Here is a 26,901-nt window from a genome sequence, read left to right on the forward strand (position 1 = left end):
CGCTTTTTGTTTAATCGGGCGGTAAGGATGTTCTCTTCCCTTGTTTTCTGGGTGTAGAGGTTTGTGCTCTGTGGGAGATCTCTACCCAGTTGCTTTTCCGTTTCCGCAAAGCGTTTAGCTGCTGTCATGATGGCATCCCATGTGGATGGCATGCTATCTTTACCCGTTAAGGTGCGGATGAGCTCTGGGTCATTCGCGCCCTGGATAAAGGCAGCGCGAACAAGATCTTCACTGATATTACCCAGACTTAGCTTCTTCGAGTTGAAGCGAGTGATGAAGTCCAGCAAAGATTCATCTTTTTCTCGAATGCACTTGAGGATTGTCCATTGCTCCTCGGTATACTTTCTTTGCTGGCTGAAGTGTTGGCTAAACTTCTGTTGGAAGTCAGCCCAGTCGTAGATGTGGTTGACCGGTAGACGATCGAACCACGCTCTAGCTGCCCCGACCAGCGTCATTTGGAACATGTAACACCATGTAGGTTCCGTCCAACTACTGACGGTTGCCCCCGCTATGAACCTGTTCAAATGATCGTCTGGATCAGATATACCATCATATGTGCCTATGCTGGACATTTGTTTTGCACTTTTTGGGGCGATTGCTTCCGCAATGTCTCTTGCAAATTTGGACGTTCCCGCATTTGCAACGTTTGGTCTGAATGTTTTGGAGAAGTCTCGTGGACTTCCACCTGTGCTTTTTGGTTTGAAGGCTTGTCCAAAATGCCTTCTCGGTTGGGAATCCGTTTCCTTACGCTTCCCTTTTGCCCTATGGCGAGGGTTCGCGTCGGAGTCGGATTCCTCCGAGTCATCCAAGTAATCTTCGAATTCGTCAGCCTGTTGGACGTTGCGCAAGCGTTCGTCCAACTCGGCTTGGAATTCCCTCTGACGTGCCTCCGCCCATGCCTTAACTTCATCGAGTGTTTGGCGGGGGAGTCTTGTTCGTTTCTCTAACTGGGTATCGGTGAATCCCAGTGAGCGATTATTTACTGCACTTGCCCCAGCTTGGGTAGCTGGGGTAGTGTTCGTAAAGTTTACTTCACTTGCCCCGGCTTGGGTAGCCGGGGTAGTGTTTGTAAAAACTGTGTTGCCGGTATTCCCCCCAGTAGCTGGGGTTGTGGTTACCGGAGTTTCTTTAACCATCTTGGAAGTTTGAAAAAACTGGAGAAGAATAAAGTTCTAGCTTTATGCACGGATGGCGCCAATGAAGAAACACTAACCGGACCCCGGACCCCGGGCAGATTACTGGTAACCTGGGGGTTAGATAGATGTTTCCCACGAGGGGTTAGACCCAGAGAAGATGGTTCTTCTGATAACCTGCAAAACAGACACCGTGAGCTTGTCACTGAGAAGGGGGGGGGGTTCCTCCTTGTGACCACCCTCCGGCGTGAGAATCAGACTAGATTGCTCTTTAAATATAAATGTATATTAAGAGATTGCTAGAGCAGATATCAGGTATAATATGATGATAATATGATAAGATGGTCATACCATTTGTGGTATTTATAGCCGAATGTAGGTTTCCAAGGAGGTGTGGCCGGCTGCAACAGTGTTCCTGTTCCACCAACAGTGGCCTACGCACGTGCCCTGCTGGTAGTTGGTGGGTAGGCAGCGGCTGATAGTGACCAGGCCTGCTGTGTACTATTCCTTTTCCACCAACTGCCGGCTACGCACGTGGTATGGCAGTAGTTGGTGAGTAGGCAGCGGCTAATAGTGACACAGTACAGGAGCACGCTGCTCGCCATACTGTGTCAGTAAGCTGTCGTCTCTTTAGTCAGATCTTTTTCCCATACCTCGTCAGGTACAGTACAGAAGATCTTCCCGTATCGTACGGACTGGCTTATTTGGGCGGGAGTATTCCCCCTCCCGCCCTTGTGCGGGATTGTTCCCGGCTTTGCTCATTCCCTCAGGTGACACTGAGTGATTGAGAGCTAAGTGCCTTGTGCGTGTAGCCTTGCTGCGCGGGTGGCCTTCCCTGATGGCTTGTATCCGAAGCTGCGGGAACAGGCGGAGTCCTTCACCATCGGGAGGCATTTCCTGCGGGACCAGCTTGCGTACTGCGCATAAGGACGTCACGTCTCTGAGCATGGTTGGTCCTGCGGATCCAGTTGGTTTCTGCGCAGACGTTCCTCTTCAAGGTGAGTCTTGCGGGTCCAACTGGGCTCTGCTGGGACCTACCTCTTCAAGGGTTAATTAATTCTATTTTGTGACCGTTTTGTAGCAAGGGTTATATTGCAACCAATTTTAATGGTTGTTTTACATATTGCAGTTTTGCAACCATGTGTTTTGTGACACGTGGGTTATTTTCGAATTTTGTTCACACTTTCTGACATATTTGTGGGCGTATTCTTTCCACATATTTGTGAACATCTTTGCGTCTGTTTCAAGCTGTAGCAAACTTTGTGACACTTATGCGACTGCCAACTGGAGTGGTGGTAGTAGCTAGTTTTATAACCGTTGTGATTTGGTTATTTAATTTGCGATGTTTTTTACAAGTCCTCCAAGGCAGAGACAATAAGTAAAAATTATAGGGAATCTAAATCGGCGTCTTTCTTAGGGGTTAAACAAAGAAGCCAAAGGCCTGGCTTGGATTTAGAGAAGTGGTTTATGTTCAATTTCGTTAACTTCTCCTTATAATTGGTCGTAGTTTGCCTTTGTTGTTTTGTTCTTTAGTTTTTCTTTTTATTTTTATGGCTTGGTAGGTGATTTGACGAATAATATGGTGTTCAATACGAGGAATAAGTGGAAGGAGACATTGTTTGATACTATAACGAATTTGTATCGATCAAACTAGACGCTCTCTTAAAATCCATTTACATCGACATTGTGTATATACTCAACATAATAGCGGTTAGCCAGTTACATAGCTACCCGACGTTTATATAACTACTTGGTAATACCATATGGTTATTGAACCAACTAACTTTAACAAATTCATACCAGCCCCTCGACTTACAAATATTACATAGAACGCTAAAACTATATTATTAACTGATTACACAAAAAACCCGTAACTTCGTATCAAACTTGATCATACAACTAAGGCCACCACGAATCAGCTATGCTAATCTAGGAAGCAATTCAATATAAATTAAAATGCTTACTACCACCATGTGTTTTAAGTTCAATAACAAGCATACAACATTGAAAACATATAACACATAACGCATACATTAGTAAAATCAACAATACTACGAACGATTTATATAACTATTGTAAAATCACGTTTTAATATATATCGTGTTTGGAAAAGGTTAGGGTGCTAAATTTGGTCACCAAAGCTTCGATCCCTCTAACTCGATTCTTGTCATTTACCCATTTTCGTACAATCGTACCTAATTCGTATCATAACATATAAGTATGTTATATCACAATCTACCAACCCAAAACGTGCTCTTCTGACCAAAAAATCTTAACATTACCAATTATATCTATACTTCTATCAAACTACATTTATTTGGTCATGTTCTTGTCATTTTATGAGAGTTTAAAACACCAACTTTCAAAACCGTAAATTTTTTAACTCAATATGGATTCTATGTTTATTGTTAAAATCAAGGTATATTGGTTTTATTAATCCAAACTATTGTCTTTTGATCAATGTTGGTCCCAACTAATGAATTGGCTGCTGACAGTCCCAATTTTTAACGTATTTGTTTATAACGGTCAACGACTAACAGAAGCTACCGTTAGTTGCAGGTCGCTAGAAAACTCACACTTTTTCCTGAAAACTCAATATTTTTGTCCCAAACATTATGGTAACTTCGTATCAGAACCTTATGAACCGTTTTCTAGTAAAAACCCTAATTATTGAAGTCGTCGGGACCCCTTAGAAACATCGTCGGAATCAGTTTATGGTGCTCAAGTGGTGGTGGTTGGTTAGCGGTGAGTCAATTGGTGGTTGTGGCGGTGTTCTGGTGGTGTTTTCGGCAAAAGAGCATCGACTTTTCCAGCCAAAAACGTTTTTCCGGCGACTTGCAACTAACGACGTTATGATGCTGTTAGTCGCGGACCATTAGGAACTAATACGTTAAAAGTTGAAACCGTCAGCAGCCAATTCGTTAGTTGAGACCGGCAGTGACCAAAAGACGATAGTTTTGATTAATAAAAACCAATATACCTAAAATCAAACATTTTAGCATTACTAACACTTAAACGTATAAGTTTTTAGGGTTCGTTCAATAAAAGAGCTAATCATCATTCATCAAACCCGTAAAAGATTTTCTTTGAAGTGTCCATATCACGTGACATAACCATTTTCAAACAATAGTTTTCTGTTATTAAAGAAACGTAACCACTAGATAACATATGAACGCATACTTTGTTGATCAATTCCTCATGGTGATAATGGAAAACATGAATAATATGATAAATCTATAATTATATGTGTACCTGTTACAGCATGAAGAGTAGCAACCGGCAACAGAGAAGGATGTAGACGACATGGTTGTCAGCTTGGTCGAGTTCCCCTTTAGAATGTATAGTTAAGGATGGTGTTAGGGTTCTTGAGAGGAACACGGTTTAGGAGAGAGGAGGCACACAAATTGTTATGTGTGTGTGATTAGGTTATGATGTTAATTTATTCTCTCTATATATACACCCAAGGGGAAACCCTTTATTAGTTAATTATAGGCAATATGGCCCATCAACAATTACAAACTAATATATATTAAGGTATAATTATTATTTTGATCTATTATTATATAAATGATAATGATCGCCATATAAATAAATATATAAAATATATTTATTCTTACATTCTCCCACTTGGCCGAGTAATCATTTGTTATGAGTATTAGATAAGCCTGATCAGGAGTTAACACTCATTTTAGCTTTAAACTTGAACTGGAGCAGAGAAATACAGTCATTGAATTGAACATCAGCTCAAGACCCCCATTAATCATACTGCAGTCCTTATTTAAAACCTAAGTATTTATGATCAAAATTTTGAAGTAAGCCATTCAGAACGTTTAATTTGTATATTAATTTGTCTATATGTCATTATGCATGCAGAACATATTAAGAGACATACAAAATCAAAACTGATGAGGAAATTTAATATTTAATCATTCATACTACGATATACAGTTATACGCGGTCATTAATAAACCCCTCATGATTATAAGCGCTTTCATAATACTTATGGGTAATAGACCTTTAGTTATAAGATCCTTAAGCATATCATGAATGTATTCGATATGAAAATTTAGATTCCTCAATTCGTTCATAAACGAATAATTAATTTCATATCAAAATTTAATGCAGCACCTCTCAAACTGTTACTGTTTGAGAAAACATGGTAGTTGACTTTATCACAATTAGTCTTCAATATATAATTTATCTGGAGTTTAATACAACTTATGAGTCCACTAATAAATATTCAACAACATTTATTGACAACAACGTTGTAATTAATCAACATATTATGTCGTTATGACTTAGGTTGTTGTTATCAGTTCATTATGACTCCTCCATGAGATAGATTTATCTACTGGCATAATAATATATCCCGAAAATTACATTTTCTTATCACTGAATATGACAAAGTTTAGAGTAATCAACCGGTTTGAATTCTCACTTCTTCTTTTAAATTATAGTCTTTCGTTTCTTTTAAAGATATTTTAATACTCTTTTAGATGTTTCACATTAATCTAGACATATCTAGTGTGTTGCAATTTTGAGTAATATCTGAACGAGTATAGACTTGAACCTATATAAGGTTTCTACTTAATGAAGCATAACGTAATAATCTCAATGATCCTATTATCCTCTAAATAGAGCAATATTGTTTGTTACATGTGTAAGGACCCATTTAAGATAAAACTTATAAAACAAAACTAACGTCCATTTGGGTCCATCTCAGAATATTATGATATCTATTATGTAAGGGATATCTCTGAGATCTATCACATCGAAGTATGTATGAACAATGCTTTGACTTGTGTAACATATACTTGTCAGAAGAATGTTATCTATATAAGGACAAGTTTATTTTTAGTTGATCCCACTCATCTTGAGCTGGGTACATTAATCCACTAGGTTTTGATGAAAATAATTGTATAAAGATTTCATCACATTTTGATGTTTGCATTAATCTATATATGGATTTTATTGACTTATGGGCTAAATGTTCTTTAACATTCAGTTTATAACTTTTAGGTTGTGTTATAAACATATAAATATGTAAGTCGATTGTTAGGAAAAGTTGTTTTAATGTTCATCTAATGTAGCTCTTAACTATTATAAGCTACTAGAACAATAATGATACTTAAAGAAATCTTTTGTAATATAGGTAAGAAGATTCTTTGATAATTGATTTCTCCTTGAATGTAACATTTAACAATCGATCATCCTTCTTTGTGTCTTAACGTTTGTGTTAGGATTTAATTTAGTTATGAACACTCTAAGGTGATTCAACCAAATCTCAAAAGGTTATCCTGACTTATGAAGCTTAGTTTAATTTGCTAATAATAGCATTATTCCATTTAGAATATTGATTGATTTAATGGTTTAATTAGAAGGAGTGTGATCATTAAACTTTCCAACATTCATTTCAACTTTAATTAGGGAGCTTGCATAATCATCAAAGTTAGTAGGTTTAAAAACCTAGATGACCTCCTGAGTTGATTATTGGGTTTATTTGAAGTTTTAGTTTTATGAATTAGCTCTTGGTTAGGTTGCTATCATTTTCAGGATTCTAAGTGTGTAAGAGTTGGTACAGTATGGTCACCATACTATGGTGTACAAGAGGTGTAATTGGAGTTAAATTTGGAGTAAAAATTAATGACTCTCTTCCCCCTTGCCTCTTGTACTTTTGCCAAGTCATTATAAGGACTTTTACTGCTCCCACTAACCTTAGAAACCTTTAGGAAATTAGCATGCTTAGGGTCAATATTTATATACCAATCAATTCTAACATAGAAACAAGTTAATAATATAAGTTGTTGGAGTTTCTCTTGTTGAGGATTAGTTTAGTAAGAAATCCGAATTTGCCCACTTTAAGCAACAATGAAACTTTTGTAAAAGATTGTAAATTATAAAGAGATAAGTTTTGTTAGAATAGTGTTGTCATGGAGCAGTGTCTTGTACAAGAGGTGTAATTGAGATAATATAAAGTTTTCACTCCCCCACCTCTTGCAAATCTTGTAAGTTATGATTGAGACACTTAAGGCTCCCACTGATCTTTAATATCTCTACAAAAAATACAAGAGAAGTTTCAATGATGTACGTGACGTGAGAATCTGTTATTTATATATGTTAGACTTGATTTGATTTCATTAACGTCCAGATGTCATAGTAAACTTAGGGACATATTTAGAAGAAATCGTGTTAAGTATATAAGAATGGATCTCTTTAAGACAGTGGATCATAGACGACAGATTGGATACAAGTAAATAGTCTTTTAAATGATAAAAAATTATGTCTGAATATTCCATTTGAATAAGTTCCATGAATGTAAGTGAAATATAACTTCTGGTGGACCCATACTTATTCCTTAAGCCAAACAATGTTTAGGGCATCTAACACATGATTTAAAATCACTGAGAATGAGATTATATAAAAAATCACCCTCATTAACCATGTCATGATTTCTCATGAAATTTGGTTTTAATTGATGAATTTTATATGTCTCATTTGTCTTTTGTTAAATTTTTATTTGCATTATAACAAAAGTTGTGAAAGTATACATTATCATCTAGTTCTATTTTATAAATGTTTCAATCCAGATATTGATAACAAATAATATAAGAGTTTAAGGTAAGAGTGACTTTATGTTAGCTATGCAAACCTTATAACTGTCATAATGTAACTTAAGTATTGATACTAAATTCTGATTAATCTTCAGAATATTTAAGGTATCATAAAGTGTAATTAAAAGACAGTTTATCATGGTTCTAATAACCTTAACATTTAAATTTGTCACTAACACTCATGTTAGTTATTTGTTGATTTCGGGTAAACATATAGAACTAGACTCAACAAATCATGTGTTAATGGGAATATTAGGATTAGCAGACTCATCTATCATGATTATACAACTATCAATTTTAGCCAGTTGTTCTTTTGAATTATGGATAGTCTTGTAATGTTTTTGCCTAAAGCCGGAAGTAATACTTGTATTTTGTCTATGAACCTTAGAATTATCCTCTTTTAGGTTTTAGTGGTAGTGAGTTGAATAACATCTTATTTCTAGCAGCAGACATTTCTTTTCATGTACATATGTTGCTGATCAACACACTCATTTTCCTTTGTTACTTCTGAGTGTTACAGTTGATTCGTAAGGCACCAAATTGTACTGCTGAAAATTTTAGTATGTAATGTACTAAAAATGTATTTATTTCCATGTGTAAGCCCTTAATTTTATGGGTCATGGTATTTTACATTATGATGTATTCGGGTATGTCATCTAACCTTATAGTTAGAATTTTCAAGAAAGAATGCATGCATCTTATGAGTTATTTTGATTAGTCTTAGGAAAAACTAAATCAAGAATAACTCTAGTGATAGCATTTATTTAAATAAATTATTGATTATCATTATTATAAGAGACATTATGATTGACGCATCCCATTTGTTATGCTCTAGTTTTTAATATAATGATTGTTATTAAAAAGAGCAGTAGGATAGCCATATCATGTCTTAATGAATAATTAAAATTGAGAAGAGCTAAATGTTATTAAAACTCTTTATGAGACAAAATTCAATTGTATTTTAAGATTAGAGTGGATGATTTGGATGAGATCGTTATTTATGGAAGAAAATATAGTGAGTAATATTATGGGATATTAAAATAATATAGATTAAAGTTTATGATCATTAGATTAATAAATGATCATTAATGTGAGGATCATTATATTTTATTGAAGATGTGATATGTCTATTATTAACATCAAACTAATAGACTATAATTAAAAGTTCTACTTAAATAAAAAATAAATCACCTTTGGGCAGAATTAAAATTTATTTAAGTATGTGTGCAAAACAATTATAACACATCACCTTTGGACAGAAGTGAGACAATTATTTTAATTATGCACGGGCTAGTTTTGCTAAATAAAAATGTAACAAATCACCTTTGGGCAGAAGTGAGACATTTGTATCATGTTAGGCAAAACTAACAAAAGCTTTTTAGTTATACTTGAATGATAAGGTAAATGTAACTCATCACCTTTGGGCAGAAGAGTTACATCAAAAGTTCATTTAAGTTATGTCACACCCCGAAAACCTTAACTTAACACAGCGGAAGTCTTAACTTTAAGTCGTTTGGGTTATGACAGATGCCGATAGTCAACAATAATAACCATTTAATAATAAAAGCATCATCTTTTATTATAAGAAATATTTTACAAAATCAGAGTTTATTACACGTGCTAATGCGGTTTACAACACATCACTTTTGTTCAAACACCACACGCTCTCATTTCCATGCCACCTCGAAACCTTCACTTTCCTGCAAAGCATATTTAAATAATATTTGGGTCAACACGAATGTTGGTGAGTTATTCCTGAGAAGAAAAACTTATTATATAAATATAAACAATTTATATATAAAATAAAACATGAATATAATAGTGTACGGCTATTATACTCCCAACAATACCGATCTATACACGGTACAACACAATAACGAAACCCGCATTTTACCTTCAAGCACAAAAAGCGTTACTTGTAAACTAGCTAAGAGTACAACGCGTGTATGACTACTAATTTGATAACTCGAAACGTACCATACTCGAAATATTCCCACTTTTAACCCAACGCGAATGGAAGTGGGGGGCGTCACCCCGATAGATCTACCAACATTTCTGTGCCCTCAATTCGGTTAACAGTTATTTAACCAAATTGATTCATCCCACAATAACGACAATTTGTAGTATAATGCGTTTTCAAAACATATATATATAAATACGAATATAGATATACAATATGCTTTTCGGAGGAAGAACTCACCTTTGATTTCGGTGTTCGAATAAACGCTCGTTCCTATATTAGTACACGTTTGTTAATTTTAGGTTTGACTAAAATATATATATTCTTATTCTAAAATCCACACAAGCATATAACACATAAAGTTTACTACTTATAGTCTTATAATTCTATACTTAAAAATATAAACTAGTAATAATCAACTAATAATTGTTTTATTTAATAATTTAATTTAATTATTAAAATTTATAAAAATTATTACCTTTAGTTGCTGGAGTGTTTTGGAAAAATTCAAGTTATTATTTTATTTAAAATTTTGACTCTATTATAATCGGTTTTGCCGGTTTCGTTGGTTTTGAGCTTAAAAACGAACCGGTTGTTATTTTATGAAACTTTTAGTTTTAAATTATCTAAAACACTTTTTATATAGTTTTTAGTCAAGTTTTATTGGTTTTTCAATAAAAATGTTTTGGTTTTTATTTTGTTGCCAATTTCTTAAAAATGCCAATTTTTAACGTTTTCGTGTCGGTTTTCGCGACACGAACCGTGTTGGTTTAAGTTTTGCTATTCTTGACTTTTCTTATACTTTAACTTATGTTAAATATAAGAATATTATGACTTTAGGAGCTGTTTTAATTCAGTTCCAAAAACTCATGTCGGTTCACCTTAAAAGTCGAACTTTCCGACCGTTAAAGTCACCGACAAGCTATTTAAGTCACAATATCAAAACCAAACCATTTGGTACAGCAAATATACATATAATAACAAATAATATATCATCATATACATGTTTGATCATCTAGCACCAAGTATGCACACAAAACAAATTTTTAACTACACATGCTCAAGCCTTAGCTTAAGTTTTCGACTATACAATATACATGTTATTTCTACAATCTCTACAAGGTGTTTATGTACCAAAATTTCCAGATCTTAATAACCCATATTAACCTCTTATTTCATCCCATTATCATCTTTAAAACAAACACATTCTTGATTCTTTAACAACAAAGTTTCTATTACTAGTAAGTAGCAATTTAATAACCTTATTATCATACCAACAATCTTTACACTAGAGTTCACTAAAGTAATCCTAACCACAAGTCTTTAATCATCCACAAAAGATTATGTTCACTTATCATCTCGCAAAACATCTTGTACAATTTACAAAGTTTATTTTATTAGTAAGTTTAACACAAACTCTTGTTTATCTAAGTTATCATGTTTCATGCATCCTAGTACTTCTAGTAGATTTTATTCTTTTCCATATGTCCCATTCAATCACTTAGTTTGTCATTTTCAATCCATATAAAAATCAATACAAGACAAGTATGAGCTTTATGATCAAAAATCAAATTTTTGTATTACTTGCATATTAAGTAACTTTCCAACAAAATCAAATCTCTACACTTTTGTCAACCCTTTTCCAAGATCCTTTTTATCTTTTCAAAACCATTATTATTATTACTTACAACTTTTTCAAGAAATCAAGTATGTGGGTTTTCAAAATTATCATTCTTTCTTTAACCATTTTACCATTTAACAAGCTTACAACTTCAATCCAACACCCAAATCAAAACCTACGGCCTAACATGGGTATTTTTACTCATTATCCATCTTTGATCTTTTGGCCATTTACAACTTACTTCCATTATTAAAACAATACTTAACCCATTTGTTAAACAAACTTAAGTAACATCAATATGGACAATCTATACAAGCTAAAATGCAACCATAACAAGTCCTATAATCAACAAAACCCACTTTATACATTCATATGTAAACTCACGGTTCACACATATGCATGCATATATCCATATTATACTTGCATGTACACTACCAAACATACTAAAATCAAGCTTTAACATCAACTAGCAACTAATATACACAAATCTTGAAGTGGGTTACCTTGGGTTTCGGATTTGGTGTCTAAGGAGGTGATAATGTGGCCTTAAGTTAGCTTATGGTTCCTTCTTTGGCTTCCTACTCCTTGTAATTTGCTTAAACTTCCACCAAAGATCTCCTAATCAAGTGTTGTGTGTATAAGAATTTGAAAAGATGAGATTGTAAGGTGGTGGTGGGGTGGCCGGTTATAAGAAGAGAGAAAGAGAGGTATAGGGTGATGTGTTGTATGGGGTAGAGTGTGTAGGTGGATTAATGGGAAGCTTCCAAGTAATCTATCAATCACTGCATACCTATATGTAAGCTTATCATTGGTGGGTTTGGGAGGTGGGTTGGGTTATGTGTAAGTGGCGGCCGAGAGAGATAGGTGAGGGAGAGGGAGAGGTGGTTTTAAATAATGACATGTGGTAATATCTAGGTGTTAAAGTTTAACGTATCTCGTAATTTATCTAGCCAAACGACTTCCGTTTCTAATAATTTTTATCAGACTTTGAGCGAAATTAGATTACAGTCATGTCTGCCTAAAAACATAATTTTCTGATAAACTTAATGTCGGGTTCTTACGGTGTCCTCTACTGGCTTTCGGTTACTTATTTTCTAATTTTTGCGATTCGAACCTTCTAAAATTAAGTTTATATACTATCTCTAATATCCTTACATAAAATTTTATTTTTCGAGGTCATCTTGACACGTTTAAGAATTTATCTGTTTTGAGATATTACCCGGTGTCAATCTGTACAGTGTCAGCTACACGACAAAATTGAACTTTTTCGGGTTCCATATTTTAAAATTCAACTAAAATCAAAAACTTTGGCTAAAAATATTATTCCTATGTATTTATTTTACTAATTAATACGCGATTACGGTTAAGATAATTACCAAATTAGACTAATTTTTGGCGGTTGTCACAAGATAAGCCTTTATGTTTTGTAAAATTTTATAATATTTAAGGTTTACAAAACATTTTAATGAGTTCAAGGTGGTAGGATGAGTTCTCGGTCAACCCTTGAGTTTTCAATTAATGGGATGGTTCTCGGTAAAATGTAGGTTCACGGTAAAATAATTAGTTACCGGAAAAATAAAACCAATAACTGTTAGCCTCAAACCTAATAACCGTTAATCCTAATAAACCGTGAAAATATGAACGCAATCCGATAAGATTGATGAAACTAGTTATAAAAGATTTGATTGTAATTTCATAAATATTATGAACCTATCTAAGTTTATAATTCGATTACAATTAATTAATAATAATAATCAAAGCTTGCATACGAAGATATACGCTTTTAGAAAACATAATTAAATCCTAATGGTAAGGGATTTAAAATATAATTTCTATATATGTTTAACTAATTTTCAAAATTTAAAAATTTAAAGAATAAATTAAATACACAAATTCTGTCAAGATTACACATAATTAGAAAATAGATCACAAACTAATTAGCAGATTTCGATTCTTTTCATTAAAAATTTATGGAGTTGAACCGTTCAAAAATTTGATGAACAGCCTCCACTCATTTAACTTATTTATTTATTTTCTTTTATCGATATCTTAAAATACAATTTTGATAGGATCACCAATATAATGAAAGAAAACTATTTTAATTAATATAAAACACCATGTGAACCAAAAACGCTAAAAATTATAATCAAATTTTTTTATACGAATTTAAATCAGGCTTTTAATCAAAACAGTTTTCCAACTTTAATTCCAGATTTAGGGAAAACATAAAGAACTGATTAATCAACATCGCTCTGATACCACATGCTGATCAATTCCTCATGGTGATAATGGAAAACATGAATAATATGATAAACCTATAATTATATTTGTACCTGTTACAGCATGGAGAGTAGCAACCGCAACAGAGAAGGATGTAGACGACGTAGTTGTCAGGTTGGTCGAGTTCCCCTTTAGAATGTATAGTTAAGGATGGTGTTAGGGTTCTTGAAAGGAACCCGGTTTAGGAGAGAGGAGGGACACAATTGTTATGTGTGTGTGATTATGCTATGATGTTAATTTATTCTCTCTATATATACACCCAAGAGGAAACCCTTTATTAGTTAATTATAGGTAATATGGCCTATCAACAATTACGAAACTAATATATAATAAGATATAATTAATTAATTATTTTGATCTATTATTATATAAATGATAATGATGGCCATATAAATAAATATATAAAATATATTTATTCTTACATACTTTTTTCACATTTGATACGAAATGCAACGTGTGATGTCGATTTTGAACCGTAAAACAAAGATACATCATTTGAGTATTGTCATACGTCATTAGGAATGCATAATAAAGTATAAACATTTAGTGTTAGTATTGCTTTTGTATAGAGTTATATGAAGAGAAAAAAGGAAGTTTGTTGTGGGCTTTTAGTATTACTCAAAAGGATACGGAAGCAACTCTCATCACATATAGACTATTAATTACTTTATTGTATGTTTTATGAAATATGAATATAGCACGTGTTTTAAATGGCGGAATCACTTTGAGTTTGACAACGTAAGAGTTAAATTTCGTCACGTGGAAGATAAGGTGATATCACATGATGGGTCAGACACTATTCGAACATGCTTTACAAACCTTTTTACCTTTCTTGGTTCGAGAATCATTAAAACAATAGAACCGCAAGAATATAAATTAAATTAGTGTTTACTTTTAGATCAAAATATTATTACCCGTGAAGAGAAAACAGACAACATATCATGTTAAAATATCATTTGTTGGAAAATTTCGTGTTTTAAGTCTGAATAATCTGAGAGTCGTTTGATACTTTTAGATTGAAATTATCCGGTTTATGACCAAATGCACAATCAGTTTCGTCTAGAAAAATATTTTACTAATAAGTTTACTTTAAAAAAAAAAATTATGAGAAACGAGTTACTTTAATGGGCTTTAAGTGGGAAACTGGCCCAATACATTTATGGATCACTTATGGAGTTATGGGTCATTGTTTATATTAGATGTTAAATTTAATCATATTGATGCTCTTTTTACATATTTAAAGAATAAAGATGATCATTTTGTTTAAATATATAAAAAAAATTAGCATTTTTATACTTAATCCACCAATGAGCCTTGTTATTAAATAAACCGCGTTACCTGGTTTGTATTTGGTAAATTATTTTAAGCAAGATCGTTGTTTAACGTTACATGAAATGGAGGTTGAGACATATACCTTATTATGCAGCTATTTTAGACGATCACCTAATTAGCAACAAAATGAACTTGAAATTTTACAATAGCAATCTACTAAAAAGTCTAATTTGTCCGTACTTTCAAGCTTAGAGACTGTTTGGTTTATTCATATATGAATATCTAAATGAGCCAGATCTAAATAAGCCACATCTTAATAAGCCTTTGTCCCATTCAACAACATGTCTGAGTCTGAATGATCCAGACCCAATTTTAACTATTCAGATGTTTTTCTGGCTGAAAACAAACAATCTGAAGTCTGAATGAATCATATGTTTTCATCTGAATGGTTTATGGTTTGACCCAAGAAAAAATCAACTTGAACTAAAAAGTCAAACTCTCTGGATACATGCTAAGTTTGACTAAAAAGTTACCGGGTAAAAGTTGCTGAATTAGAATTGCTATTAAGGGCAACAATTTTAATTTTTTGAAGGTGTTGACACAACCTTTTGAAAGTTTGTTGTATTATAAACAACACATGTGGTTAGTTAAGATCAACATCGATATCTTTAAAAAACTTGAATTGTGCATTTGCCATATACCAATACAAATTAAAGAAAAGTAACTATTTGACATGTATCCTTCTAAAAACTAAATTTTAGCTAATGCTTTATCGAAAGGACTAAAAGCTGGGTTCGCTAAAATCATCAATAACAAGAAAAAAAAAATTGGAAGTTGAACGACCGAACTCCAAATGGTATTGTACTATTGGTGATTAAAGCTCTAGTAGTTATTGGTTTTGGCGAATATGAAGCCTAGCCTTATGTCTTTTGATATTGGCGATTAAGCCTTAATCGTGAACGCTACTGGTGAATAAAAAGCTATACCAGCTGGATGGCTAGATTTTAAACTCTATTGATTAGGAAAATGTTAAACTCTTTTAGTAGTGGCAAATAGTGGCAATTACATGTTTAAGTGAAAGTTAAATATGGATGGCAGGTTCACGTGAATATACTGTTTGTTTGGTTTGTTTCAACTAAAAAGGATTGCATGAAAGTTAAATGTGGCTGTGGGTTCACTTGAATCCTTAATCGATGTTGCCAAGTGGGATTGAAAAGCTAGGATTTAGGCTACGGATAACAAAGTTAATCACCAATAAGAATGACAATTAAGTTCTCACCCTTATTTTCCATAAAAACATCTAACATGCTGCATTTGTTACACACCTATAGTTTCTATGTGTTTGACAATAATTATATTTGTTACCCCAATTGCGTGTTGACCCATGTAACCCATTTAATTTTTATTTCTTTTTTAAAAAGTTTTTATGTGATAAATTAAATTCGTCGGGTATCTCTTGTTGAACTAACCACAAAATTTAACACGCACGTAATCTCTAACAATCTTTCTTACAAACCTTTAGTTTATGGTAACTGAATTCCTAAATTTTATTGTCTTAATTTTTAATTTTAAGTAATTTATATGAATTTAATAAATATGTAATTCAAATATTTTTGTTCAAATGTATAATAGTTTATTAGTTAACGATTAATAAATTATATATACCTATATTCATTATTTGGCCAACTTATTTTTCGGCCTAAAATGTTCAAGTTCAAATGGCAAAAACCGAAAAGACTGAAACCGAACCGAAACCAAAACAAAAACCGAAAAACGAAACCGAACGGTTTCAAAAATTCCAAAAACCGAAGTTCTGGTTTTTAGTTCGGTTTTAGCTCAAAACTGCACCGAACCGCACCACGCACACTCCTAAATCACAGTATCATAATTTTGAAATTTTGGTTAGTGTTCTGTTTCAGGCTCATCTGAGATTTTTCGCGGGTATTTGTCGGTTTGATACAAGTTATCAAGGGTTGTTCTGAAACTAACCCATTTAACCCGGTTAGGGACTACAAACATACTTTTTGTTTTGATTTCTTCAACATTTTCGGTAAAAATTAAGCCTGTGAAATATGATTTACTACTAGAAAAGTTTATTTGATTATTTAATAAAAACATTAAGGAGGCTGCATAAATAGTTAGGAAGTTATTAGACTTTTTATGTTCTATGCAATTCTTTGGTATGGATACAAAATGTTTTATACATAAGGTTTTGTATCCAAAAACTAAATAAAAACATTTGCAAAATATTTAAAAACCCAATAATACATATAAATTTACATCAAAAGGGTAACAAAATGAAATTTATTAGAACAATAACAACACATGTAAAAATCATTTAGTTGTAGTGACATATGCGTTATTTTTGTTTTAACCTACAACTCGCAAGAATAAAGGTCTACTTGAATAGTTGTTAAATTCCGAATCTCGTCATTTGAAATCGCCCAAGGATGTTGAGTAAACTTTCTTAATCCTTCAAGTTGAATCTCCACTGCCTTCATTGTCGGCCTGTCATCTCCCGAAAGATTGAGACACCTCTTCACAAGTTCGGCAATTTCTTTTAGTTGCTCTATCGGACCCTCCCTCACAACTCTACGATCTAGAAACTGAAACAGGCGATTTTCATTGAAGGCTGCGACGAAAAGTTTTGCAAGATTCATGTCTTCTATTCCATTCTTTAACACGGGCTTCTTCCCTGTTAAAAGCTCAGCAAGCACAACCCCAAAGCTATAAACATCACCCTTCTCGTTTAGTTGACCTGTATTGAAGTATTCAGGATCTAAGTACCCAAATGTCCCTTGCACCAATGTTTCTATTTGCTTTTGGTCTATTGGGATTAACCTTGATGCTCCAAAATCCGCAATCTTTGTGGTATAGTTTTCATCTAGTAATATATTTACGCACTTTACATCTCTATGTATAACGGGCATTGTTGTCGCCGAGTGGAGATATGAAAGTGCACTAGCGGATTCAGATGCTATTCGTAACCGATTCTCCCATGATAACCAAGTCAAGCTTCGGTTACTATGAATGTGATCAAAGAGGGTACCATTCGAGACATACTCATAAACCAATAACGGAATATCTGTCTCTAAACAACATCCCAATAGCTTGACCACATTCCTATGGTTAACTTGTGTTAAGATGATTACTTCGTTAATAAATTGTTGTATTTGGCTATCATTCATTTCTTTGGACTTCTTGATTGCGACCACTCGCTTGTCACGCAAAATACCTTTATATACAGTACCAAATCCACCTCGGCCCAAGATCATGTCCTTAGCATAACTGTTGGTTGCAACCTCCAGATCCTTGGCCGTGAAGAGTACTGTTGAATCGATACTTCTCGGGTTGTTCATAAGTCGTTGTTGTAGTAGCAAACCACCATTTTTCTGAAACATTTTTTGTCTAAGTTTAATAAGGTTTCTCTTATTAATGCCGAAATACAACCAGATTAATCCAGCCAAGGTAGCTAAGAAACCGAACCCCATACCTGCGTATTTTCAAAGCAAATTACTTACACAAGTGCAATTGAACATGCTTATAAGGTAAGGTAAGACAATGTCTTACACCAGACGGTCTCCGAGAATTTAATTACCTTGGCCGAGCCAAAATAAAAAGGCTTGTATGCTTTAAAGAAAATTTTTTATTCGCTAATGTACATGGATAAAACTTTTATCGACCGATTTATTATAAGCAAAAATTATTCTGAGCATGTAATTATCTCATAAATCATTGTAAATAACCTTATTTTTAACACCCAAAAACATATATATGTAATATATATATAAAAGTTTGTGCCCCCGAAACTTATGTGTCTTGGCCGATGGTGTGGCTCGCACACCCTCCGTGCCTCTCCTGGACTCTTAGAATATATTGTAAGTGTCGCATATATTAAGATGCGGAAAGTAATATAAGTTAAATTATAACATGCCTTCACTTAAAAACTTGTGATCAATCACTAGAACATAATTAACATTGATTACCTAGAGAGAACTTAACAACAGGGAAATGATAACTTTCAGCAATACACCCGTTCCCAGTTTTCCGACCATCTCCAAAGTATCCATCCGGGCAAGAACAAGTATAATTTCCTGGAATATTTTTACAAATTCGCTCACATGAATTCATGTTTGCATCTTGACACTCATCGATATCTGTCATTCCATAAATGATAAGAAATTAAGGTAAGGAAATTAAACAAAACGGAAATTAATAACTAGGTAAGTAATTACCTAGGCAGCCTAGATCAAGATATGGATTACCCTCATAACCTTGATTGCAAATACATCGATAACCAGGAATCACGGTATCAGAATCAACGCAATAACTATTCTGTTGACAAGCCAAACGACCCTTGTTTTGAGCCTCACTACAAGTCAAGTTCCCAATGACCCAATCCACAAGTATTGGGACACTAGCCATGATACGATTCTTGAAATCTGGATAGATAAAATCCGAGGCACCTTGGAAAATAAATCTTTCTTGCTCTCCCATGAATGAGTAGGTACAAGGATTGAATGGCCATATACCGGGGCCATTTATACGTTTGAGATTGGTGGTGAAGTAAAACTTTAGCCCCTTTCGGACAGATGTTTGGCAACACCCACCACCCATGCACGAACCATTCTTTACATCGTCCAAACTGGAGCATAACGACAAGCAACCAGTTGTAAACAAGTCTGGGTCTAGGAATACTGCGACGTCACCACATCCAATTGAAGTGAACTTGTTTAGTTGTGAAAATGAGAAGGGTGCATGAGTTCCCATATTTGTGAAGGCCAGAATGGTTTCTGTTACATTCCCGTATTGGTCGTAGCATCTGCTAGCCACTTGGTTAGACATACGGAAAGTAGAATCCGATATGTCATAGATTTCTCGGCTAACATTACCTAAGGTGTACAAGGGCTTGGGAGGGTTGAAAGAAGTGTTGCATGTAATATTAAACCAAGGGTTTATATAACAATGATCAGGTCCTAATCCAAATGGATATGGAATAGTCACGTTTCCACATCGAGCTTGGCAGCCCGGTTTGGCTATGTTGCTAGTGCTTCTTATGGTGGCAGCCGCTGTTGTTTGGAACCAGAACCAAAACCAGAATAGGAGTACATGTAGTAGCTCCATGACTGTATGCATATGAGAATGAAATGAATTTTTGAGTATTGGAAATAAAATATGAAGTGAAAGAAAAGTGAATAGTTGCCGTATAACTAGCTAGCTAGCCGTACCAAGGAATTATTTTATTTAAAGTATCTATCCATGTTTCGTGTGATAGATATATATCAACCCCCATGGGATTAATTAGGTTTTATAATGTTACAAGGTCCATCCATTGGGACCAAGATCGTGATATTTTCCTAACTTAGTAACCTAAACCATAATTAAAAACAAATTTCAACTAAAGAACGATTCAAGATACAAACATATTAACTACTTTGCCTCTCTCTTATTTAAACAAATACAAATTAGTGATGCATTAATATATATAACTAGTTTTTATCCCCCGTATTACGGGGGTTTTTATATTGTTTGTTTTAATATTTATTTATTTTTGAATTTATATTTTTTTATTGTATCAAAGTTAATAATATACTTATGATTTGATGATAAATTGTTTCAAAAATAAATAAGATGTTATAACCCGGTTTAAAAGCTATATGGTTTTGATGAGACCCAAGACCCGTTTTTTTTACTATAAAATTGATTTTTTTAATTATAAATAATATTTATGAAAATCAATAATATACTTATGGTTTGATGAGACTTAAGACCCGTTTATTTTTTTTTACTATAAAGTTGGTTTTTTAATTTAAATAATGTATATATCTTTTTTAAAATAAATAAGATATTATTTTTTAGTGTATCCTATTTTATAGAATTTTTACATCAAGAGTTTGGTGAGAATAATTTTTTATTTAATGAGATGTTATAACCCGTTTAAGGAATATATGGGTTTGGTAAGAGTCATACCCATGAATTCGGGTCAAATGCATGAGAAGCCTTCATTTAAAAATCAAGCAATTCTGGTGACTCCAAAAAAAGAGGGAGCGACCACATCGCGACACATAGGATTTTTGAATCTTCGTTTATATATATATTATATAGATTAATAAATTTAGAGCTAGCTAGAGATGATCAGCATGCATATATTATTGTATTATAATTTTCTTCAATATAGAACGATTCGAAGTATCAAATTGCATACTATTTGTCACTATTTTAAATGTATAAAACAAACTGTAAAAACTAATCGTCTATATATAGGGTTGAAATACTGTACAATAATGCATTAACGTACGATAGGTACGCGAGACACTCAAAGGCAAAAAACAAAGGCAAAACCTAAAAACGCTCAACCAAAACCTATAAGGCTTAGCCAAAACCTAAAATGCTCAAAAATGGTTTTCGTGAAAAAAAAGTAAAAAATTATTCAATCAACGATCCAAAACTGTTTTTTTCGGTGAACCAATGATTAATTGGATATGTATTGACGATTCCGATATGTTGGGATGTGATTTCATGGATCGATTCCGTGCGAAAAGGGGATTCACGTACCTATTGTAAGATAAACTATTATTGTATTGGATCTTTTTAGAACGGCGACTTTCTTACATTTAGGCTACCGCACTCTCCAAATTTAAAGAGTCCCGATGCCCCACTCTGATCAGACTATGTTATTTTAACCGGACCACACTTATAACATCATCTTTATGAAATTTACCCTAAGTTTCTATTTTTGTAGAATTAATAAATAAAGTCATCCACTAAATTAAACAAATAAAGGTTGATTGAATTAAGTGGTTACGTATTACAAAGTGTGTACATATATCTCACATTGGCAGTCATAATAATCCATAAACAAATTAGATCAATGGAAAGACAATTGCCACTTCATGTCTCACTACTAGTCTTTTCTTTGTCCATCTTCCCATTGGCAACCACCTTCAACATCACTAAACAAGGCTGCCCAAGTAAATGTGGCAACCTCAGTGTCCCATACCCCTTCGGTATCGGATCTCGGTCAGGTTGCTCCATCGGGCCATGGTACGACATCATCTGCGACACCTCCTTTGATCCACCTAAAGCTTTCTTGACAAGTCCAGTATTTTCTTACTACGGAGATGATCGTTTTAATGACAAGTATAGCCCGGTGGAGGTCGTTGGCATATCCAGCAACCAAGTGAGAGTCAGGAGTACAATCAGTGCTAAATGCTTTAATGAATCGGGTGAGTCCACCCATTTTAACACGGCGGGACAAGTTGTGGCTACGTGTTTCAGTCTCTCTGAACTCAACAAGTTGTTTGTGATTGGCTGCGACGACTTCTCCCTCACTTCTCCAGTGACTAAAATTGAGCATAAGAATACGAGTAGCGGTTGTGTTGCCATTTGTTCAAAGCCTCAAGATATCATTGCTGGATCATGAACAGGTAATATAAAACATTAACACCTATATGTCCTAATTGATATATGTGTTTTATTCGATTAGTCAAGTCCCAGACAATCAAAAACTAAGGAATATATTTGATTGTCTGGGACTTAACTTATCGAAGAAGTGAGGGATATCTAATTCTAACTTGTTAGATACGTTTATAGTAGTTAGCCAATAACATACACACTATTTATTCATGTTCAACTACTTGACATAAATGTCAACAACTTGACATTCATGTCCAACCACCAAATTTAAGGCAGACTACCATATAACGCCCTTTTATCGATCTCATACGCCATAATGAGATACTTAAGCCCAACTCGGTTAATTACCAACGTTCACCCCCCCCCTAATTTTCGAGTCGGATTTCAGGGACATATTGTAGTTAAGAAAAATAACCAACTTGTCAATATTGATCCCTCAAGTTCACCGGCATGTGACTTGAAGTCCGAAATAACCAATGATATTATAACACTAAGTTTGAGTATGGTTTCCGAAATTACCAATAATCTTATGTCACTAAATGATAATATTTACCGATGATATATTCACACACATTTGACAATGATAGTAACCAAATTCGAGACTGGCGATCTCCGATTGAAATTAAGAAACGAAATAAAAATATAAAGATACTTGTTGCAATTTTTCGTTCTCTCATTACTAAATTGAGTTGCCTTTATAGTCTGCAATGCAAATGAAATAAAACCACACCCACTTCTACACTACTCTACCTAGTTAAAGGATACATGCAATTAGGAAAAACAAAATAACAAACATGCATGCAAAGAAATGGGAAACATGGATAAAATAAACTTGGGTTCAATCTCCGAAGGATTGGTTACGGACAGGTCATGAAGGATGGATCGTATCAGACAAAGTAGAATAAAGACCATACAATCTTCTACTTAAGAACGATTTAAGATATAAATTAACCTGTAGCTACTCACTTATTATACAAGAATTCAAAGTACGTACGGTTTGAATATAATGAATATGGATATTAAAAATCATCAAAATAGCCATTTTAACCTAACAGTTTGCATAAATTAAAAAGTTGACTTTTAACACAATTATAAAATAGTAATATCCAAAACTGATGTGGGCTCAAATGTAGAAGACCGGGTCATGATGTTTCTGGAGGTTCAAGATCGCGCTTCCAGAGGTGCTGCATGAAAATGAGCATAACTTGGGCTACGGACCTCCGTTTCAAGCTTTCTACCAGTCAAACCCCCCGTTTATTTTTCCGAAATAAGCCTTCTAGATACACTTTTGGGCCACTTTTGTGTTTTTCGTCTAGTTTTTTGGTTTTCTTTTGGGTAGTTGTTGGGCATGTGGTTGTTTGTGTCGGCCCAAGCCCATTTTGGATGTTTATTTAATATGTTAACTTACTTTGTGACTAATCATTGATCAGAATTGAATAAAAATAATTTGACTTTTCAAATTCTTGACTTTTGGGTCGAATCTGAGGGTTTGAGGAAGGATCTTCGCGGGTATTCCAAGAATCAACGTGATTAACATTCGGTTTCTAATTGTACGCTGCATCAAAAACAAACCAATATAGACATGGAACTATGTAAGACAAGGATGTCAAGCTAAAAAGAATGAAATTTAGCCGGTACAAAAGTCTTTGAAAAATATAGTAGCCGGCTAGAATTCAGTCAGCATTTACACTTGTTATGCTATTATTGATCTATATTTTGGATCCTGTTATAGTTTTCAAATATATTTTAGTATTTGAAGAATACTTAGGGCGTTTTGAGCATTTGATGTTAATTTAACCGAGTTAATTATTCATACTTTTAACATTTCATTTCTTTATAAGATTTCATAGCTCGAATTTGCATTTCGAATCGAATATAATTCAAAAATCAAGTTCAAATTTAGGAATTGGATTTCGAGGTTTAGAGTTTGGTTGGATTATGAACACCCCTTATAGCCATGTATCTGGTATATATGTTAGCATTGTATCTGGTTACATGTTGGAAAAGAGAGTTATATATAGAATGTTGATTTTCTAATGAAATATAGCGTGAACCAAAATCTGTATATATTTAGGTAGCGGGTGTTGCGAAACAAGCTTGCCAAAGGGTCTTATGACATATCTAAGTGTCACTGGCAGCTTCAACAATCACGCTTATATTTGGTCTTTCTCCAAATGCGGGTACAGTTTCGTCGGAGAGAAAAATGCGTTTAAGTTTAGGGGTGCTCAAGATTTGTCAGACCCCGGTTTCATTAAAAGAACGTTGGAGAGTGTTCCGGCGGTGCTAGATTGGGTTTTAGGGAGTAGGAGTTGTGACGAGTATAAGAGTACAAGCGATTATTATTGTCAAAACAATAGCTTTTGTGTTGATTCAACGACTGGAAACGGAGGGTATACTTGCAGTTGCAACAATGGGTATCAAGGTAACCCTTATCTTTCGCCCGGTTGTCAAGGTTAGTAAATTAATTGTTATCTAATTTCGCAATATATATAGCAGGGCTGTCACTTTTACCGGAAACCCGAAACCCAACCCGAAAAACCCAAACCCGAACCAAAGTAATTCGGGTTGGTTCTTGGGTTTGATTTATAAGATTTGGGTCAACCCGAATAAACTTTTAGTTTTGAAATCAAATCTATTTTTATGTATAATAGGCTATGTCTTAGCCACTAAAGTTATTAGAAACTGTAATCGACTGTAGTCATTCTATTATGGATCGATTTCTTACTTATGGTTCCGTTTATTACTAATAGCAAACCGTAATCGAACAACCAAATCATGCCCGATTGAATACGATTATAATTCGAGTTAGTTTTACTCTTCCTTTGAATTATTTTATCAAGTTCGGTTAGTATATTATTTGATTACGTGTGTTATAAGCAAAGAAGAATATGTTGTTTTAATTTTGTCATTGTAGTTTTTTTTTTTAAAATGGTTTTGTGTGTTTTTTTCTATGATCCTCGAAACCCGATTAACCCAACCCGAACTAAAAAACCCGTGAGAGATTTGGGTTCGGTTTCGGGAAAGATTTAAAACTTTGAAATCCGAAAAACCCGAAACCCGAAAAACGAACCTGAAGAACACCCCTATAATATATATCTTGTATTAGTTTTGTTCACATGATACGTACATTGTAGATATTGATGAGTGTGCCGATCCTAGCAACAATCCTTGTAACGGGATTTGCAATAATTTGCCGGGACATTTTAAGTGTTCATGCCCAAATGGATACGTTGGAGACGGAAGAAAGGATGGAAGTGGCTGCACCATTAGAAATTCGAAATCCTCAGTCCTTAGAACATCACTTGGTAACTATCATTTCATATTAGACTTTTCTGGTTTATTATTAATATTAATCTGCTAACAAAGAGAGACTTGTACGTACTTGTGCAGGCACAGGATTCGGGTTTCTATCGGTACTCGTTGGAACAACTTGGATCTATGATCAGACTCAGAGCCAAGTTCTTCATGCAAAACGGTGGCATGTTGTTGAGACAACAAAATGATTCAAATGAGGGTAGTGGTGTTAACCAATCAACACGAATATTCACAATCGAAGAGCTCCAGAAAGCGATACACAACTTTTCTAAACATAGAATCCTTGGTCGTGGCGGTTTTGGAACAGTATACAAAGGCATCTTACCCGACAAAAGTGTTGTTGCTATAAAGAAATCACGGGTTATAGATGAGGACCAAATCGAGCAATTCATCAACGAGGTTGTTATTCTTACTCAAATCAATCATAGGAATGTGGTCAAACTCCTAGGTTGTTGTTTAGATAGTGAAGTTCCTTTGCTAGTGTATGAATGTGTGTGCAATGGCACACTCTTTGATCATATCCATGGTCATGACAATCAAATGATTCGGTTATCTTGGGACAATCGTCTAAGGATAGCTATCGAGTCTGCTCGTGCACTTGCTTACTTGCATTCAGAAGCTTCAAAGCCCATCATTCATAGGGATGTGAAGTCCGCGAACATATTATTAAATGAAAATCTTTCGTCCAAAGTTTCAGATTTTGGGGCGTCAAGATTGATACCCTTGAATCAAACACACGTGACTACGTTAGTTCAAGGCACATTTGGGTATCTGGATCCAGATTACTTTCATACAAGTCAACTAACAGATAAGAGTGATGTTTATAGTTTTGGAGTTGTATTGTTAGAGCTCTTGACCAGCAAGAAGCCTATATGCAACGAAAGAAGCCCAGAAGAACTCAATCTAGCAACACATTTTTTGGCTTCGATAAAGAGAAACCATTTGCTACAAATTATTGACAAGCAAGTGCTACGAGAGGCGAAGGTTGAGCAACTCCAAGCTATTGGTTTGCTCGTAAAGAGATGCCTTAGCATGAATGGTTAGGATAGGCCAAAAATGGCTGGCTTAAAGGATTTTAGCCAGCATCCATGGGCTAATCAAAGTGTCAACGAAGATGGTATGAGCCTCGTTAACAAAAGTACACAAGCAGATCTCTATGATGTCTCCACTCGCTCGTCTAAGAGTTCGTTTAACATGTTTGGTCAATATAGTTCTGATCAAATTCTTTCACTCATGAGTCTTGAAAACTAATGTTGGACACTTGTATTGCCATCTAAACACACACTTGAATTT

General features: G+C 34.2%; 1 protein-coding gene and 1 pseudogene across 1 annotated transcript; one reads left to right on the forward strand and one right to left on the reverse strand.

The window, feature by feature from the left end:
- Positions 1-17,227: 17,227 nt before the first annotated feature.
- LOC143550728 (wall-associated receptor kinase 2-like) lies at positions 17,228-20,341 on the reverse strand. Its single transcript, XM_077041327.1, has 3 exons — positions 19,113-20,341; positions 18,864-19,034; positions 17,228-18,370 (listed from the first exon to the last, which is right to left on the reverse strand). Exons 1-3 carry the CDS (start codon positions 20,011-20,013, stop codon positions 17,253-17,255), a joined length of 2,190 nt encoding a protein of 729 aa, XP_076897442.1. The 5' UTR covers positions 20,014-20,341; the 3' UTR covers positions 17,228-17,252.
- A 1,340-nt stretch (positions 20,342-21,681) lies between these two features.
- LOC143550729 (wall-associated receptor kinase 2-like) lies at positions 21,682-26,901 on the forward strand (annotated as a pseudogene).

The sequence above is a fragment of the Bidens hawaiensis genome, unplaced genomic scaffold, assembly GCF_021521415.1.
Source record: "Bidens hawaiensis isolate Kalapana, Puna unplaced genomic scaffold, B.hawaiensis_p1.1 tig00016156_1, whole genome shotgun sequence".
Taxonomy (NCBI): domain Eukaryota; kingdom Viridiplantae; phylum Streptophyta; class Magnoliopsida; order Asterales; family Asteraceae; genus Bidens; species Bidens hawaiensis.

Excerpts from the sequence above, each read along its gene's own strand:
- LOC143550728 (XM_077041327.1), bottom strand. The coding sequence starts at position 20,013 with ATGCATACAGTCATGGAGCTACTACATGTACTCCTATTCTGGTTTTGG. Across the intron at positions 19,035-19,112 it reads TCTTGATCTAGGCTGCCTAG|ATATCGATGAGTGTCAAGAT; the intron begins GTAATTACTTAC and ends ATGGAATGACAG. Across the intron at positions 18,371-18,863 it reads TGTTGTTAAGTTCTCTCTAG|GTATGGGGTTCGGTTTCTTA; the intron begins GTAATCAATGTT and ends GAAAATACGCAG.